This window comes from Myotis daubentonii, chromosome 18 (assembly GCF_963259705.1).
Source record: "Myotis daubentonii chromosome 18, mMyoDau2.1, whole genome shotgun sequence".
Lineage (NCBI taxonomy): Eukaryota > Metazoa > Chordata > Mammalia > Chiroptera > Vespertilionidae > Myotis > Myotis daubentonii.
Genome location: NC_081857.1, coordinates 9234119 through 9249656, shown reverse-complemented (window position 1 = coordinate 9249656; position 15538 = coordinate 9234119). Strand labels below are relative to the sequence as shown.

Sequence of the window (15538 nt, the reverse complement as noted above, 5' to 3'; positions counted from 1 at the left end):
TGTAGTTGACACAAAAACATTTATTTTGGGTTGCAGGGTGTTTTACTTTTTTCTTTTGTGGCAGAATTAATTTCCCAATTGTCTCTATCATTCAACAAGGCTGATATTAAAACAAGGATATAGTTCATCAGCTCATGAAGCTTGACAGGGGGTAACTTGGCTGAGGATCAAAATATTTCTGCAGCGATTAGAGTCTTATGACTTGGTTTGATGACCATAGCTTGGGGCCTTGTCACTGGCAAGGAGCGCTTAAACGCAGTGCCCATCTGGTCCTGCGAGCTGGGCGTCATTGTCCCCCTTTCAGGGCGGAAGGACTAAGGCCCAGTGCGGTTAAGCGACTTGCCTAAGGTCACAGAGCGAAATGGCACAGCTAGAATGTGCACTCAGTTCCGATCCCAAAGCCCCTCATCTTTCCTCTGCGTCACAGCGGCCTCTGTGCTCATGAACTCTTGGGGCGCAGAGTGAGGAGACTGCCCCCCTCCCACCTGGCCCTGCCGGAAGCCCAGTCCACGTGCCCCTGGAATTCCGTCCTCAGGGTCCCAGTCAAAACTGTGGAATGGTTGCAGAAAGGGCCCGGAGTCAGCCCGGGGCACCCAGGAAACTATGTGGAAGGGGCACGAGGAGGCAGACCCTCACTGCACCTCCAGGGGGCAGGCCTGTGGGGCAGGAGAAGGGGAGGCAGGGTCCTGGTTCCGTGCTGCCCGGCCGGGGCCCCGGGGCTCTGTGGACCAGAGATTGCTCTAGGACGTGTCCTTCCAGCCAAAACCCTCACAGAGACGGCATGATGCCTCTTCTGACATAAACCAGCTCTCCTCCTGCTTCCGGCTGCTTCCTGGACTAGGCCCTTGTCCTGACCTGGTCAAGAGGGAGTGTAATTTCCCGCACCTGCACCTGTAGAGCCTAGTTAGTAGCTGTGACTACTCCCCCGTTTACCCATCTACCTCTGGTGCCGGCAGGCGGCACAGAATGTCCACTTCATCTTGCAGCCGCAAGACCCCGCCCATGTTGTTTCCCTTCCTAAACTCTGTTAACTGCCAGGCAGTGTCCTCCTCTTTCTCGGGTCTTTCCCTGCCCCCACTTCTGGGGGTAGATTTCCAGTCCTGGGACCCTGCCCTGGGGCTGGTGGACAGACGGGCTCTCGTGCTGGGCCTTTTCCTGGGAAAGCCTCAGAGGGCGGGCAGGAGCCTCTCGGCAGATGCTGACCAGCCCGTCTTCCCCTCCTGCCCCACTCAGATTCGGACACTGCCTTTCAGGAGGGCTGTGGGCAGACAGCCATTCCTCCTGCTCCCCAGGGAACCATCTGGAGGACTGGGAGACACTGGCTGCTTCCCGAGGCCCCTGCACAACACACACACACACACACACACACACACACACACACACACACACACACACGCACACACACATGCAGAGTCATACACTCATATACAGTCACCCCTGCTCACACATGTTCACACACACACTCTCACATACAGTCATATTCACACTCACACTTACACACACACACCTTCCTCATAACTGATTTCTGCAGTTCGTGCACTTCCAGGGAGGACATCTGCCCAGCACCCCAGGGTCCTGGGTTCAAATCCAGACTCTGCCAGTATGACCTTTCCCTTCTCCAAACTTTGTTGTTGTTTTCCCCCCCGTAAAAAACCCTTTTTGTTTTGAGATATCGTAGATTCACATGGAGCTGTAAGGTTGCCCCATGTTTTAATGAGGGCCTTGGCCAGGCCGTGGTCAGTGCACAGGGCTGTGTGCAGGGCAGTGGCCAGCCCTGGCCTGCGTCGTCTCATGTTGCGTTAGAGTCTGAAGCCCGGTCAGCAGGGCTGGGACTCTGTGAATTGGTCTTGGCCTGGGGCTCCCTTGGAGGAGGGCTAGTTTCTGTGCCTGAAGTTACTTCACTTTGGGACACCAGGACTGACCTGCTTCCTTGGTCCGGATTTTGCTGGAGGGCCCACTGGGCTCCCCAGTGCCCAGGATGTTGCTGGCTATGACCCGGAACTCATAGTCCATCCAGGGTGTGAGGCCCAGCACCTGGGCGGTCTCCGCGTTGCCCTCGATGTTGGCGGGATCTGCAAGGCACGGAGGAGTCGGTGGTCTGAATGGAGAGGGCAGGGCCGGAGCCTGGCCCACCTCTTTGTGCCCAGCCCTCAGGTGGGGCCTGACACATACAGAGCACTCAATACCTCTTCCAGAAATGACCAGAAAACTAGTTCTCCCCGCCCTGGAGCCTCTGCTGGTGTCGTGGGCACCCCACACCCCCGTGCATGCAGTCATTGCCCCAGTAGCATTCCTGCCAGTGCTCAGGGTGCAGACAGAGGGCCTCCTCCTTCAACTCTCCCTACGCTCCTGCTGTCCACGTGCCACCATCTCCCCACTGGCCTGGGAGCTCTCTGCAGGCAGATGGCCCAAGCGTGTCCCTCTTTGAAGCTCCAGGCTCAGCCCCAGCCCTCTGCCCCCTGCCCCCACTGCTGGCACACAGCCAGGCCTTGTCCATCCTGAGAGTGCAGGACGCTTACTGGTCCGAACTTGCTTCCACTTCCCTGCAGGCGGAGTGCGAGCTTGCAGGGTGTACTTGGCAATGGGGCTGTGGTTGTCGAAGCCACGGCTCCAGCTGAGCTGGACAGTGGTGTCGCCGATGTCCCTTACCACCATGCCTCCTGGGGGGCCCGGGGGACCTGCACCAGAGGTCAGAGCATTGTGGGTCAGAATCAGGCAGCTTCCAATTTGAGACAACCTCCCCCAGGCTGGTTTGGGCTGGTGAAGTACCAAGTGGGGTCAGCAGAGGGCGCCACAAACACAGGCTCTGGTGGGAGAGTGAGGCATGGGGTTTGGTGGTGGGTGGGATGTGTCCAAGGCTGGAGGGGTCACAGAGACTGTCACAAAGGGACGTGCACTGACTTCCCAGCACTGAAAACTCCTGGCCTCAGCAAAGTCCTCCACTCGTGGGATGTGGTTGGGGACGCTTTCTAAAATGTTGGCTTTGGAGGAAGCCGATTCTATTCACCTAGGGCAGGGGTTCTCCACCTTCCTAATGCCGCGGCCCTTTAACACAGCTCCTCATGTTGTGGTGACCCCCAGCCATAAAATTATTTTCGTTGCTACTTCATCACTGTAATGTTGCTACTGTTATGAATCATCATGTAAATATCTGATATGCAGGATGTATTTTCATTGTTACAAATTGAACATAATTAAAGCATAGTGATTAACCACAAAACAATATGTAATTATATGTGTGTTTTCCGATGGTCTTAGGTGACCCCTGTGAAAGGGTCGTAGGACCCCCAAAGGGGTCGCGACCCACAGGTTGAGAACCGCTGATCTAGGGTCTATGAGGAACCACCAGATAAGTTCGGCTCAGCAAACTTCTGTCAGAAACACTTCCCCACAGCTCAGGGAGAGGCGGGGAATCAGGGAGCAAAGATGAGACTAGCCCAGCTGAGGGAGTTGGGGGGGGGCAGTGGGAAACCCCGTCACCTCGGACCAGGACGGTGGCCTCCTTGGATGCACTGTCCACCACCGTCTGGGCCATGCAGGTGTACTTCCCGCCGTGGCGCAGCTGGGCGTTCAGGATGGTCAGGTCTCCAACTGTCTCCTTCTGCACACGGGGGACGGGGAGCGGGCAGGTCAGGGGCGCAGCTCCGGCCAGTGCACGGAGCCCGGCCCTCCCTGTATCTCGGTCCCATCTGTTCAGTGGGAGGAATCGGCTCCTCCCCACTTAGTCCCCCCGGGGACCAAACACAGTCTGTGACACGAGACAGTCAACAAGGGTCCAAGTGACTGACGCCATTGGCGTTGGGGGGCAGGATCACAACAGTGGGAGTGAGTGGCCGAGGGCCCTCCAGGCCTGTCCCGCATCTCTCCTAAACGCACGGGCAACTGCCACTCTAGGGAGGATGGTTACGAACCCGAGAGCGAGTCTGCCCTGGCTGGCATTCCCGAGGGAGAGGGGAAAGGCTTTGGGAGGTCAAGGCCATCTCGGGCCCCCTGTCTCTCCCAAAGGAGGGGGGGCTCTGGGCTCTCGGCCTCGGGCCTCACCGCACTGGCCCTCCGGTAGTGACCCCCAGGCTTCTCGGGGTCGATGGGGAAGTCGTCCAAAGCCCAGATGAAAGTGAGCTCCATGGTGGGGTCGTGGGAGGCGTGGCACTGCAGGGTCAGGTTGTCGCCCAAGTTGATGTCGGCACTGGAGGGGGCTAGGGTGATCTTGGTCGCATCTGCCAAGAAAAACAAGGCCTCTGGGTGGATGAGGGGAGAGGTTTGTCCTAAGTCCCAGGAATGAGGAGGGGCAGCGTGGCCAACGTATCCGGACCTCCCAGCAGCCCCAGGGTGTGTGGGAGGGAGGCAGGACTACATCCTGGATGGGGGCGAGAGGGTGGTCCCAAATGAACCCGGGTCCTGGAGTGGGAGGCACGTGGGACTCCAGGGCTCGGTGGTGAGGAGGGATGGTGCCCCCGTGGCCGAGTCCACCACCCTCAGCCGCGCCACACCCTTACCTCGCACAGACAGGATGCCCGTGCTGTTGGCTTTGCCCATGAAATTCTCAGCGAAGCAGGTGTATTTGCCCTCATCTGACCGACTGATGTTTCTTATGATCAAGGTGCCATCCGGAGTGACTGTCACTCTGCAGCCAGGACAGAGCCGATGTGGCCACCCCGGGGACGCACACGGTCCGGGGAAGGGACTCGGCTCCAGGGAGAATGCGGGGGAGCAGGAGAGGCTTGGGGTGGGGTGCGGGCGGTACCTGCTGCTGTTGACCAAGATCTCGGTGCCTTTGCTCCAGAGCACCACGGCCTTCGGGGCTGCCCGGGGCTGGCAGGGGATCATGACCTCTCCCCCGCGGGCTGCAGGGATCAGGCGCCGTACGGGATTCAGCCTGAAGTCGGGGGCCAGTGCTGGAAGGAAAGGGGAGCGCCCCACAGTCACCCGGGGCGTGTGCTAAGCACTTCATGTACCTTCGTGGTCAGTCCGTGAGTGACCCTTAGAACACCACTTCCAAAATACACCCGGAATCCACCCCTTCCGATCACCCGCTGCCCCCGGGCTGCTACAAGCCCCACACCCCCTGCTGGGCTGTGAAAAGGCCCCCACATCCGTCTTCCTGTTTCTGTATTTTCTTTCTGCAATTCTTTCCCGCCCAGCAGCCAGGGGTATCTTTTTTAAAATGTGAATTAGGCACTCAGAATGAAGTCCAGCTTCTCACAGGGACTCACAGCTAAGTCCCTCTCTCCAATCCCATCTCACCCCACTCTGCCCCTCACTCAGTGTGCTCCAATCACCTGGGCCATTTCTGTTCTTTGAAAATGCCACCTTTTTCCTGCCCCAGGACCTTTGCACTGGAAATCCCCCAGATCTTCACATGGCCGGCTCCTTCTAACACTCGGGTCACATCCTCAAAGCGACTGCCCCAGAGAGGTCTTCTCTGACCACCCCACCTCCCCGCCCCCCCCCTCCTACCTCACTATCAGATTTTCTTTAGTCTGTTTTTTGTTTTGTCTATTTTTTTAGTCTGTATTTTTAATGGCTGTCTGAAATTATCTTATTTAATGATTTGATTTTGTGTTTATTTGCCCTCCTTCTCTACTGAATTGAAAGATACTTGAAGGCAGAGACCTTACCTGAGGAGGCACTGAATACATATTAGGAGAATGAATAAATGAATGAATGAGCCTTCCTTAAGCCTCACTACAACGTATGAGGCAGACATCACTGTGCCCATTTTACAGATGAGAAGACTAAAGTTTCATGAGCTCGAGTCACACAATAAGAATATGAGCAGCTGCCAACAGTTACTGGGCACCTGTTATGCTTTGGGCAGGTGCCTCATGCTTTACCTGTCATCTCATTGAATCCCCGCAACAGCTGTGTGAGGGCAGGACCACTGCCCACATTTTATAAATTAGTAAACAGACACAGAGCTGAAGGGTCAGGCTAAACACTAATCTAATTGATCTGGTTTCCGATGACTTTGCCATCTCCCCCCCCCCCTGCAACCAACATTTAAATTGTGCCAGACAGAGAACAAGCCACCTCATCTCCTTTCTTAAATCCCTGAGTTCTACTCAGAAACCGGTGGAAAACGAAGGAAAACTGCCAGGTGTGTTGTGTGCTTAGAAATGCTGCGTGTCGGCTCCTAGCGCCCCACCTGTGTCCCCCGGGGCTGTCCCCAGCCTCCCTGGGCCCTTTACCTTGCACGGCCAGCTCAGCGCTGGCGTAGATGGTGCCATGCTTGTTCTCTGCCACACACTGGTACATGCCTGAGTCGTCCAGGCTCAGCTTGGAGAACCGCAGGTCCCCGGCCAGCACCTCTACCCGGGTCTGTGCAAAAGAGCGGGGCGCAGGGTGGGGCAGGGGCGTCAGGACCACTGGAGGCCCTGGGTGGAGGGGCCCGCTCCCTGGAGAAGGGGCTCAGATGCCCGGTCCCATCTCAGAGTCGCCTGGAATCCAGGACCTGATTCACTGGGCCTCCCTGTACATCAGCACCGAGGCCAGAGGGGCGAAGTGACCCACTCAGGACCACACGTGTTTCTGTGGCTGAGTTGTGCCTGGACCCCAGTCGGGAGTCTATCCAGTTGACCAGCCTGTGGCCAAGTGACTCTGGGATGGAAAGAAGCACCTAGAAACACCCTTTAGCCCAGAGGTGGGGGTGGGGCGGGGAGGCAGGGGCGTGGGAGGAAGCCCCAAGTCCGCTACCTGGGAGGCCAGAGGCTCCCCATTCCGCAGCCAGCGCACCGTGGGCCGGGGCTTGCCGGCGGCTGCGCAGCCCCAACGCAGGCTGGACCCGATGTCAGCCTCCATATCCGAGATCACCTTCAGCCACTCGGGCTGGGCTGTGGGGAGCGAGGGAGAGAGAGGTTGGGGTTGAGCAGGAAGGAGCCTCCAGCTCATGGAACGGGACGGGATTGCAGCGCTGCAGTTCCTGCGTCAGACAGCAGAGGGAGCCGTCAGCATCCCGGGAGGTGGTGAGAAGCGGCTCCAGCAAGTTGGCACATGCAGCCCGTGCCACTGGCTGTCTTAGCAACTTAAACCCTCCCAACGCCTTCCACGTGTTTTCTGTAACACCAGCTGAAGCGCTGAGCTGGCCACGGCGCTAGCCTCTTCTGTCCCCACACCCAGGGCAGTCCTGGCGCCCGAGGCTTAAGCAAGGGGCCTCCCAGGCTCCTCCCTGGCTTTGGGATGGATTGCCTCGGTCGGAGACCAGGGTGCAGGTGGGGAGAGGGGTCCTCGTACCCTGCACGATGATGCGGCCCTGGACGCTGTCTCGGCCCTTGGAGTTCTCCGCCTCACACTCGTAAGTGCCCTCGTCCTCGAAGCTGACGCTGGGGATCTGCAGGGTGGGCTCAGCGGTGGCCCACTGGGGGGACAAGGAGCCATCCACTTTGCGCCACTTGATCCTGGGGACAGGGCTGGCAGGGAGACAAAGCCAGGGGGGTGCACTGAGCTAGTCAGACGCCCCTGTGCGGGCAGCTCCACACACCCAGACCCTCAGGCCCTCCTGAGATGCTGGGCAGGTGGGGGTGGGGAGGCGGGCACTCACCAGGGGCCTGGGAAGGAACCTGTGAGCCTGGAGCACAGACAGGGCAGGGGCCAAGAGGGGGCTCCCTCCTACCTCCACGCCCCCGAACAGTGTGGCACCCGTGAATGTGGTCTTCTGTGTGGTCTGTACGGGGTGTAGTCTGTACGGGGTGTGGTCTGTACGGGGTGTGGTCTGTATGGGAAGCTGACTGGCCCTCTTGCCCCCACCCTGTGCTGACCACCGTGCCTCTCCTGGGCCTGCCCTCGCCGACAGTGGCCTTGACCTGGGTCTTTATGGGCCCTCCCCCCTCTCTCCAACAGGGCCTGGGCCTCTACTTTCCACAGGGCCTCTCGTTGTTAGTAACCTGTGCACTAAAATGGACGGAGGTGTCAGTGAGTCTTTACATCGGGATTATCTGGAAGCCCAATAGCTCTCCACCAAGCAGGGGGCAGCCTGGGCTTCCTCAAATAGCAGGAGATAGTCATTCTACGGATATTTATTGAGCACCCACAATTTGCGTAGCCTGTCCCAGTGAATCCTTTTCCTGGGAGAGCATGATTTCTATCACAGTTTTTAAAAAGGTAACTGTTGCCCTAGCCAGTTTGGCTCAGTGAGTAGAATGCCGGCCTGCGGACTAAAAGGTCCCGGGTTCAATCCCGGTCAGGGCACATGCCCGGATTGTGGGCTCGATCCCCAGTAGGGGGCTGCAGGAGGCAGCTGATCAATGATCCTTTCTCATCATTGATGTTTCTCTCTCTCTCCCCCCCTCCCTTCCTCTCTGAAAGAAATAAAAATATATTAAAAAGTAAAATAAAATAGAAAGGTAACTGTCAGCATCCACAGAAGCCTTACTAAATGCCAGGCTCTGTCCTGAGCACTTCACGTATATTAACTCACTGCCTCCTCTAATGACCCTGGGAGGCAGGAACTATTATTATCACCATGTGCAAATAAGGGGACGGAGGCACAGAGAGGTTAAGTAATTTGCCCAAGGCCCCCCAGCCAGCAAGTGGCAGAGTTGGGATTTGAACCAGGCAGGCCGGGTGTTTAGGGCTCGGTGAGGGTCACTGCAAACGGTGGGCCTGTCTCCCTGCTAGACCCTGAGAGAGGCACCAAGATGACTGAGTGCTGCCCCCGCCTGCCCCCTTTCTCTCTGGGGTCACCCGTGTGCTGCCCGCCCTCCCGCCTCCACCACTCACTTCCCGAAGGCAAAGCACTCCAGGGTGACCTGCTGTCCCAGCAGCGCGTACGTCTCCGCTGGGAACCGGGCCTTGATGCTGGGCGCGAAGAGCCTGGGATCTGGGCGAGAGGGTTTGGCAGGTCGGATGCTAGAGGCCCGGGCCAGGTGCTCCCGTGCCAGGATCGCAGCCCAGCTCAGCGCCGACTCCATCCTAAGTCCCTTTCCCCGCGGGGACCTGGGCCGACTCCATCCTAAGTCCCTTTCCCCGCGGGGACCTGGGCCGAGCGGCTGAGGTCTTGTAGCAGGAGGACCCGGTGGTCTGGGCCCCAGGCCCTGTGCCCTGTGAGCTGCTTCACAACCTCCGAGGGAAACCCCTTTCCCCACACCCCCGGCCCCTCAGCCCTCTCCGCCCGGCCTGCCCGCCGACCCTGACCTTCAGCGGCCAGGTTGAGCTGAGCAAACTTGCTGAAGACGCTCTTGGTGGAGAAGTCCATGTGGCTGGTGGCCAGGCAGGAGTAGTTGCCCAGGTCCGAGGCGTTGGTCCGGGCGATGTACAGGTTCCCTGTGGTCTGGGACACGAAGTGCCTCCCGTCCGTCGGGATGAAGTTGGGGAACTCATTGAGGAGCCAGCGGTAGGACAGGCCTAGGACGGGGGGAGTATGAGGACATCGGGGGGTGTTGGGCTAACAGGCGACCCTGGGGGGACCCCGACGTGCTGGTGGGGGTCTGCAGACCCTCTCCTGAGAGCCCGTTCTCTGAGCTGAGCTGGGCGGAGGGGAGACCTAGAGGGAAGATTGCCCTTTATCCCTGCCCCTGGGAAGTGCAGTGCACCTGACAGGGGGCGGCCGCAGGGACCTCCCAGCCGGAAGGGGGAGGCAGGGCTCAGTGCTAGGAAATGATGGGCCCATGAAGGAACCACCACTTAAGGCTGAGGGCCCAGGGTGAGCTTCCAGGCGCCACTCACCACCTTCTATCCACCCTCTGCTAGTGGCTGGCGCCCGCCTGGGCCCTCTGTCTAACCAACCACGGGCCCGGGCCCGACGCACCTGGGTAGTGGGCAGGGGGGTTACAGGGCAGCATCACTCCCCAGCCCGCGTGGGCTTTCACGGGGTCCCGCTCCTCCTTGGAGAATTCCTGCAGGACTGGAGGGAAGACCAGGCCGCGCTCAGGCACCGTCCTCCCGCCCGCCGGGCCCTCCCAGCGCAGCCGCCTGCCTCTTCTGGACACTCCTCCCAGCCCCCTCCCCTCCCCCAGAATGTCTGGCACCCCCCCTCCCGCCCGGGTCTGGTCTCACAGCCGAAGCGCAGGACGGCCTCCCTGCTGACCACGGTGCCCACGGGGTTGGAGGCCAGGCACTGGTAGACGCCAGCGTCCTGGGCCTTGGTGGGGCTCATGATGACCAGGTTGCCTCCCACCAGCTGGTGGCGGGAGCCGGGCTCCAGCTTCATCTCAGTGCCGTTCATCTTCCACCTGCAGCGGGAGGAGGGCCTCCTGAGTCCTGCCGCACAGCGTCCCGAGGTCTCACCACGTGGGGTCTCTCCACCGTGGGGTCTCTCCACCGTGGGTCTCACCACGTGGGGTCTCACCACCGTGGGTCTCACCACCGTGGGTCTCACCACCGTGGGTCTCACCACGTGGGGTCTCACCACCGTGGGTCTCACCACGTGGGGTCTCACCACTGTGGGGTCTCACCACCGTGGGTCTCACCACCGTGGGGTCTCACCACCATAGGGTCTCTCCACCGTGGGTCTCACCACCGTGGGTCTCACCACCATAGGGTCTCTCCACCGTGGGTCTCTCCACCGTGGGGTCTCACCACCGTGGGGTCTCACCACCGTGAGGTCTCACCCACTGTGGGGTCTCACCTGTAGGTGGCCGGAGGGCTGGCGCGGGCACGGCACGCCAGGGTCACCTTCTCCTCCGTGGACTCCTCTGGGAATAGCAGACTGAGCGGCTGGTCTTCAAAGACAGGGCCAAAGGTGGCCGGGGATCCCCGGGCCGAGCTCCCGGCTGCGGATGGGGACACAGGGCCTCAGGGACTGGGCTGGAGCCGGCCTCTGGGGCGGTGCCGCCCAGGAGAACTCTCACAGGGTGGGAGGGTTCTGTTTTCTGCACCGTCCAGTCTGGCACCATAAGCCACCATGGAGCCTCAAGATGTAGCTGGTGCCGCCAGGACCCGAATTCGTCATTTTATTCAATTGCAATTAATTAAAAGTGGAATTTAAATAGGGTGGGCAGGCCCAATCAGGGCAAGTTAGTTCAGTCGATCACCCATCCTGCACGGGTATTGAGCACCTACTGTATACCTGGCACTGGGCTATAGATTGTGTTGGAAACATGAGTAAGACACGGACCCTGTTCCCCAAGGAGCCTGCAGTCGGGATCTCTCGGAAAAGCTGGTCTGCGGGCTGTGAGGTCGGCCTCGGGAGATGTGTGGGAAGTCACTGGTCAAAAGGGGGAGAGGGAATATATGTCCCTGGGGCAGGTTGTCCTGAGAGAAAGGGCCCTGGTTCTGAGCTTCTTACCAGCTGTTCTAGAACCTTCTGAGCCCAACATCTCCCCCTGTGCGATGGAGAGACGGTGGACCCCCTCCCAGGGTCTGTGGGAGGCTTCAGCCTGGCACAGGCGTGTGCTCAGCAGGCATCTGCTGGACCCAAGTGTGGGGTGGGGGAATCTGGGAGGAGGGAAGGCTTTCTGATGGGTGGATGGTGTACACGTTGCTTTGGGGGCATCTGTATACAATGCCAGTGTGACAGCTCAAGGAGGAGAGGCACAGCCCTGGCTGGTTTGGCTCAGGGGATAGAGCGTCGGCCCGAGGACTGAAGGGTCCCGGGTTCAATTCCGGTCAAAGGCACCTACCACCTGGGTTGCAGGCTGGATCCCAGGCCCCGGGCGCCTGCAGGAGGCAACCCATCGATGTGTCGCTTTCACGTCCATGTCTCTCTCCCTGTGTCTCTCCCCCTCCCTTCCACTCGCTCTAAAATCAATGGAAAAGTATCCCGGATGAGGATTAACAAAAGGAAAGAAAAGAAAAAAAGAAAAAAGAAAGAGGCGCAGAAGAGGGAATGATGTGCGGGTCACGGGGCGAGTCTGTGGCGCAGACAGGTCTGCACCTCCGTCTCCTGAACTTGCTGAGCAAACGGGCACCTCAGGGCCAGTGTCCATCCTCACCAGGGCAGGGGCCGGGCACAGGGGGGAGCGAGTCGCACCTGCCTTCCCTCCGGGGTGGGGAGTGGCCCCTGTGCCGATTGCTGTGTCCAGGCTCATGCGCCTTCGTGGTGTCAGGCAGGAGCCAGGCCACCCCTAATTGCTCCACCCTCAGTGCAGCTGATTCCAGGCCTCCTGGGTGGGTCATGGGGCTGTGGGGTCTCCATGAACCAATTAGTGCCTCCTCGCCCAACGCACCCAGCTGTCAGCCCTCTTCCCGGGATGGGGGCTTGGTCCCTATGCTACAGCTGAGGCCCAGCCTGGACCCTGGGGAGCGAGGGCAGCTGTGAAGCAGCTCTCAGAATGAGGATGGAGGCAGGGCTCCCTGAAATGCATCCTCCCCCCCTTCCCCCCCCCACCACCCATCACCACCCTTCACTGCCGCCTCAGGCCTTGGAGATGGCGGCTAGGGCCCGGCTTAATCCCAAGTTAATGATGGTGGTGGAGGGGAGGGGACCCCTGCCCCAGCTGGGACTGCAGAGAGGGGCCGGGAGGGGAGGGAGGGGGGCGGAGGCAGCCAGGCTGCTGGGAACCATCTTTTTCAACAGCAGCTTCCAGTAACTCTGTCTTCCAGGAACCCTGGTGGGGCGGCTGAGTGGGCCCAGGGGCACCGATGCTTTCAGACTGGCTCTCGTCCTGGGAAAGCTTTCTCCTTGCATGCAGCTGTGTGCACACCCTCACCCTGATGTCTACAGATGCAGGTGCCCACACCCCTCACCCGCACACACTCCCTTATGTGCACCCACATGGCACACACACGCAGGCAGGGTTCCCTGTCCTGGCAACGCTGCTCCCCAAGCACAGGTGAGGGGCGAGGGATGTGAGTGTGAGGGGAGCCCTCTGCCTTTCCCTGCAGCAGGTGCAGCCCCGGTCAGGGGGCAGGGCCGCAAGGAGGTGGGGCCCAGGCACCTTCCTGGGAGGGTGGGAACCAGCCACAGGAGGCTCCACTGCAGTCTCTGGAGCTCTGCCACGTGGCAAAACGGGTCCCCTCTCCTGTGGCCTTCCCTGCATCTCTGGGTCTAAGGACCCCGGAGGCTGCCCACACCCTTGCCTCCAATGAGGGGGTCCCAGCACTGAGCTATCCCTGAGGGCACAATGCTGAGCGGCCCAGGCCCCTCTCTGCTCTCTGCAGGGTGGGGGTCTCCTGCTCCCTCAGCCAGGGCTCCCCAACCCCGCAGCTCCTGGGGACCGGGAGGGCCCTCCCAGGCAGCTAGGCCTGGGGCTGGGGCTGGGAGACGCCTCCCACCCTTGGGTCATTCCCAGCAGCCTCCCTGGCTCGGGTGCAGGACTGAGAGGCGTTGGGACACACGGAGACGGTGGGAAGCATGCCAGCCGAGTCCTTCCCTGGTGCCACAAGAACCTAGAATGTGTGGCTACAGCCTTGAGGGAGGGGTGGGTGCAGCCTGAGCTGGCGGGGACTCCAGGAGGACAGAGGAGGATGGGGAGCACGGGGACTCTTTCTCCCACGGAGAGCTTAGGGAGAAAACCGTCTATTGACCCGGGCTGGGGGTCAGGGCGGAGAGGCCAGCGGTGGGGCTAGTGAACCCCTCGAGTTGCAGCAGGCAGCCTGAGCACCCTCCTGCTATCAGACGGGCTGGGTCTCCGGCACCCTCTCCAGAGTCCAGCTACCCTGGCCTCTCAACCTACACTGTCCTCTCCTCCTCTTTCTCCTCCCATCAGCCGTCCTCCCCTCTCCCCCCTTCACAGCACCCCCGCATGAGAGCCTTTGCTTGGGTCCCTCTTGCCTTTTGCCTGGGCCCCCGGCGCTCTGCCTCCCCTCTCCCCACAGCCTGTTCACGCGGTCTGCCAGGCTGCAGGTGCCCAGGACCCTCCCAGCCTCGTGGTGTGACCCCTGCCTGCTCGTGGCAGGGACCCCAGAGCAGCACCACCCAGTAGGACTTCCTCCGGCCACGGGAATGTTCTGTAATCTGTGCCGCGGTCCAGTGTGGCAATCAGCCCTTGAAATGTGGCTAGTACCACTGAGGAGCTAATTTTAAAACGGAATTTCTCTTCACTTTGATCGTCCCGTGGCTATTGGCTACTCTACTGATCGGTGCAGCCTTCGAGGCCTCAACTGCGGGCTGAGGCTGTGGGGTCTGGTTGTGTCTTAATCCTGCTGGGTGACCCTGGGCAAGCCCTTCACCCTCTGATCATGCTTCTTTCACCCTCTCTGATCATGCTTCTTTCACCTACACAGGGCAAAGACCTAGTCGCTCTCCTAACCTCAAGGAAGGGAAGATCCATAAATGGGGAAATTGTAGCCGGGAAATGCCTCAGAAACGTTAAGTGCTACAGCCCTGCAGAGCCAGTGACTTCTGTCGTCATCGCTCCAATAATAGCAATGACATAGCCCTAGAACCACCCCGCTGGGCTTCAGGGACCGCGCGGCCCTCTTACCTGGAGAGGCGAGGGCCACAGCCAGCAGCAGCAGCAGCAGCTGCGACTTCCTCCCGGAGCGAGTCCCCATGGCGCTGTCCAGGCCCAGGTGGAGGAGAGGAGAGGAAAGCGCGGCAGGAGGCTGAGCAGGACCTAGGGGGGCAGGAGGGCGGGGGCCCTGAGCTGAGCGCCCCTCCCAGCTCCAGGCTGTCTGGGTCTTGCCTGGGAGAGGCCGGAACTGCTCAAGCGCTCATCCTCCCCGGGCCCAGGGGAAGGGGCTTGGCTATTACCAAGGAGCTCTTTCATTGCTGAGTGCCTCCGACGGCCCCCTGGGAGTCTGGCTCAGTCACTACCCTGCCTCCCGCCCCCCCCCCCCATGCTTGGCCAGCAGGGACCTCAGGAGGGGAAACAGTGACCAGCTGGGGTCAGGAGGCCACGGCCAGCTGCCGGCTCACCTGTAATAGCTCTTGGGGTGGGTTCTAACGAGAACAGGGCCCGGGCCCGGACTTGGGGAACCAGTAACATCTTTCTCTAGTAATGGGGGCCCACTGCCCCTGTCCCCCACGGCTGCCTGGGCGGGGCAATGAGCCGCCCTGGGAGCTGTGCTATCTCTCAGGCCCAGCCTTGCTTCTAGTGGCGGGGTCTCACTGTGCACCCCCTCTCCCCGGGCCCCCAGGCAAGGCATCACGTCTTATGCAGTGGAGCCATATGGCCCTGTAAGCGGTGCCCCGGCCACATGGGCGAATGGGCCAGGAAGCCCGAGCTGAAAGCGTTCGTGCAGCTCCCGGAGGAGCCTCCCTCTGGCACGGAGATGAGCGGGGTCTTGGCTAGATCTTGGGAGCTCAGGGCAACCTGTTCCCTAGGGTGGGGGCCCCGAGAACAAGTCAGAGCCCCCTCTGCCGGTCTGACCGATGGGGCTGCATCCCTAGAAGTGAGGTCAGGGCCAGCCTCTCCATCCACTCCCCGTCTCTGGGCCAGCTTTCCAGGTTCTGGCGCGAGTGTGGCATCTCAGGGGCGTGCTTTCGGTTATTTGGGTGCCTGGGGCACTGGGCTCCCGCAGGTCCCTGTCAGAGCTGCCGCAGGAGCCAGCAGGCAGCCAGTCGGCTCCTCTGTCCTGCCTGCCCCCTCGCAGACACCTAAGAGCAGGGGGAGGGCTCTGGGGTGGCGAGGGTGGGGGGGTGGGGGAGGGGAGAAGAGGGGCCTGGCTTGAGGCTCTTCCACTCACTGTCTGCAAACCTGTCCCCCTGGGTCTCGGTGCC

At 60.5% G+C, this 15538-nt stretch overlaps 1 protein-coding gene across 1 annotated transcript in view; it reads right to left on the bottom strand.

Moving 5' to 3' along the window:
• Nucleotides 1-15538, bottom strand: part of CNTN2 (contactin 2) — a 30553-nt gene that overhangs the window by 6626 nt on the left and 8389 nt on the right. The window contains 15 exon segments of the mRNA XM_059674905.1: nt 1923-2072; nt 2520-2678; nt 3481-3601; nt 4042-4217; nt 4497-4624; nt 4745-4895; nt 6189-6318; nt 6694-6830; nt 7231-7406; nt 8716-8815; nt 9130-9339; nt 9743-9838; nt 9991-10166; nt 10562-10706; nt 14301-14432. Coding sequence (XP_059530888.1) covers nt 1923-2072; nt 2520-2678; nt 3481-3601; nt 4042-4217; nt 4497-4624; nt 4745-4895; nt 6189-6318; nt 6694-6830; nt 7231-7406; nt 8716-8815; nt 9130-9339; nt 9743-9838; nt 9991-10166; nt 10562-10706; nt 14301-14432 — 2187 coding nt within the window.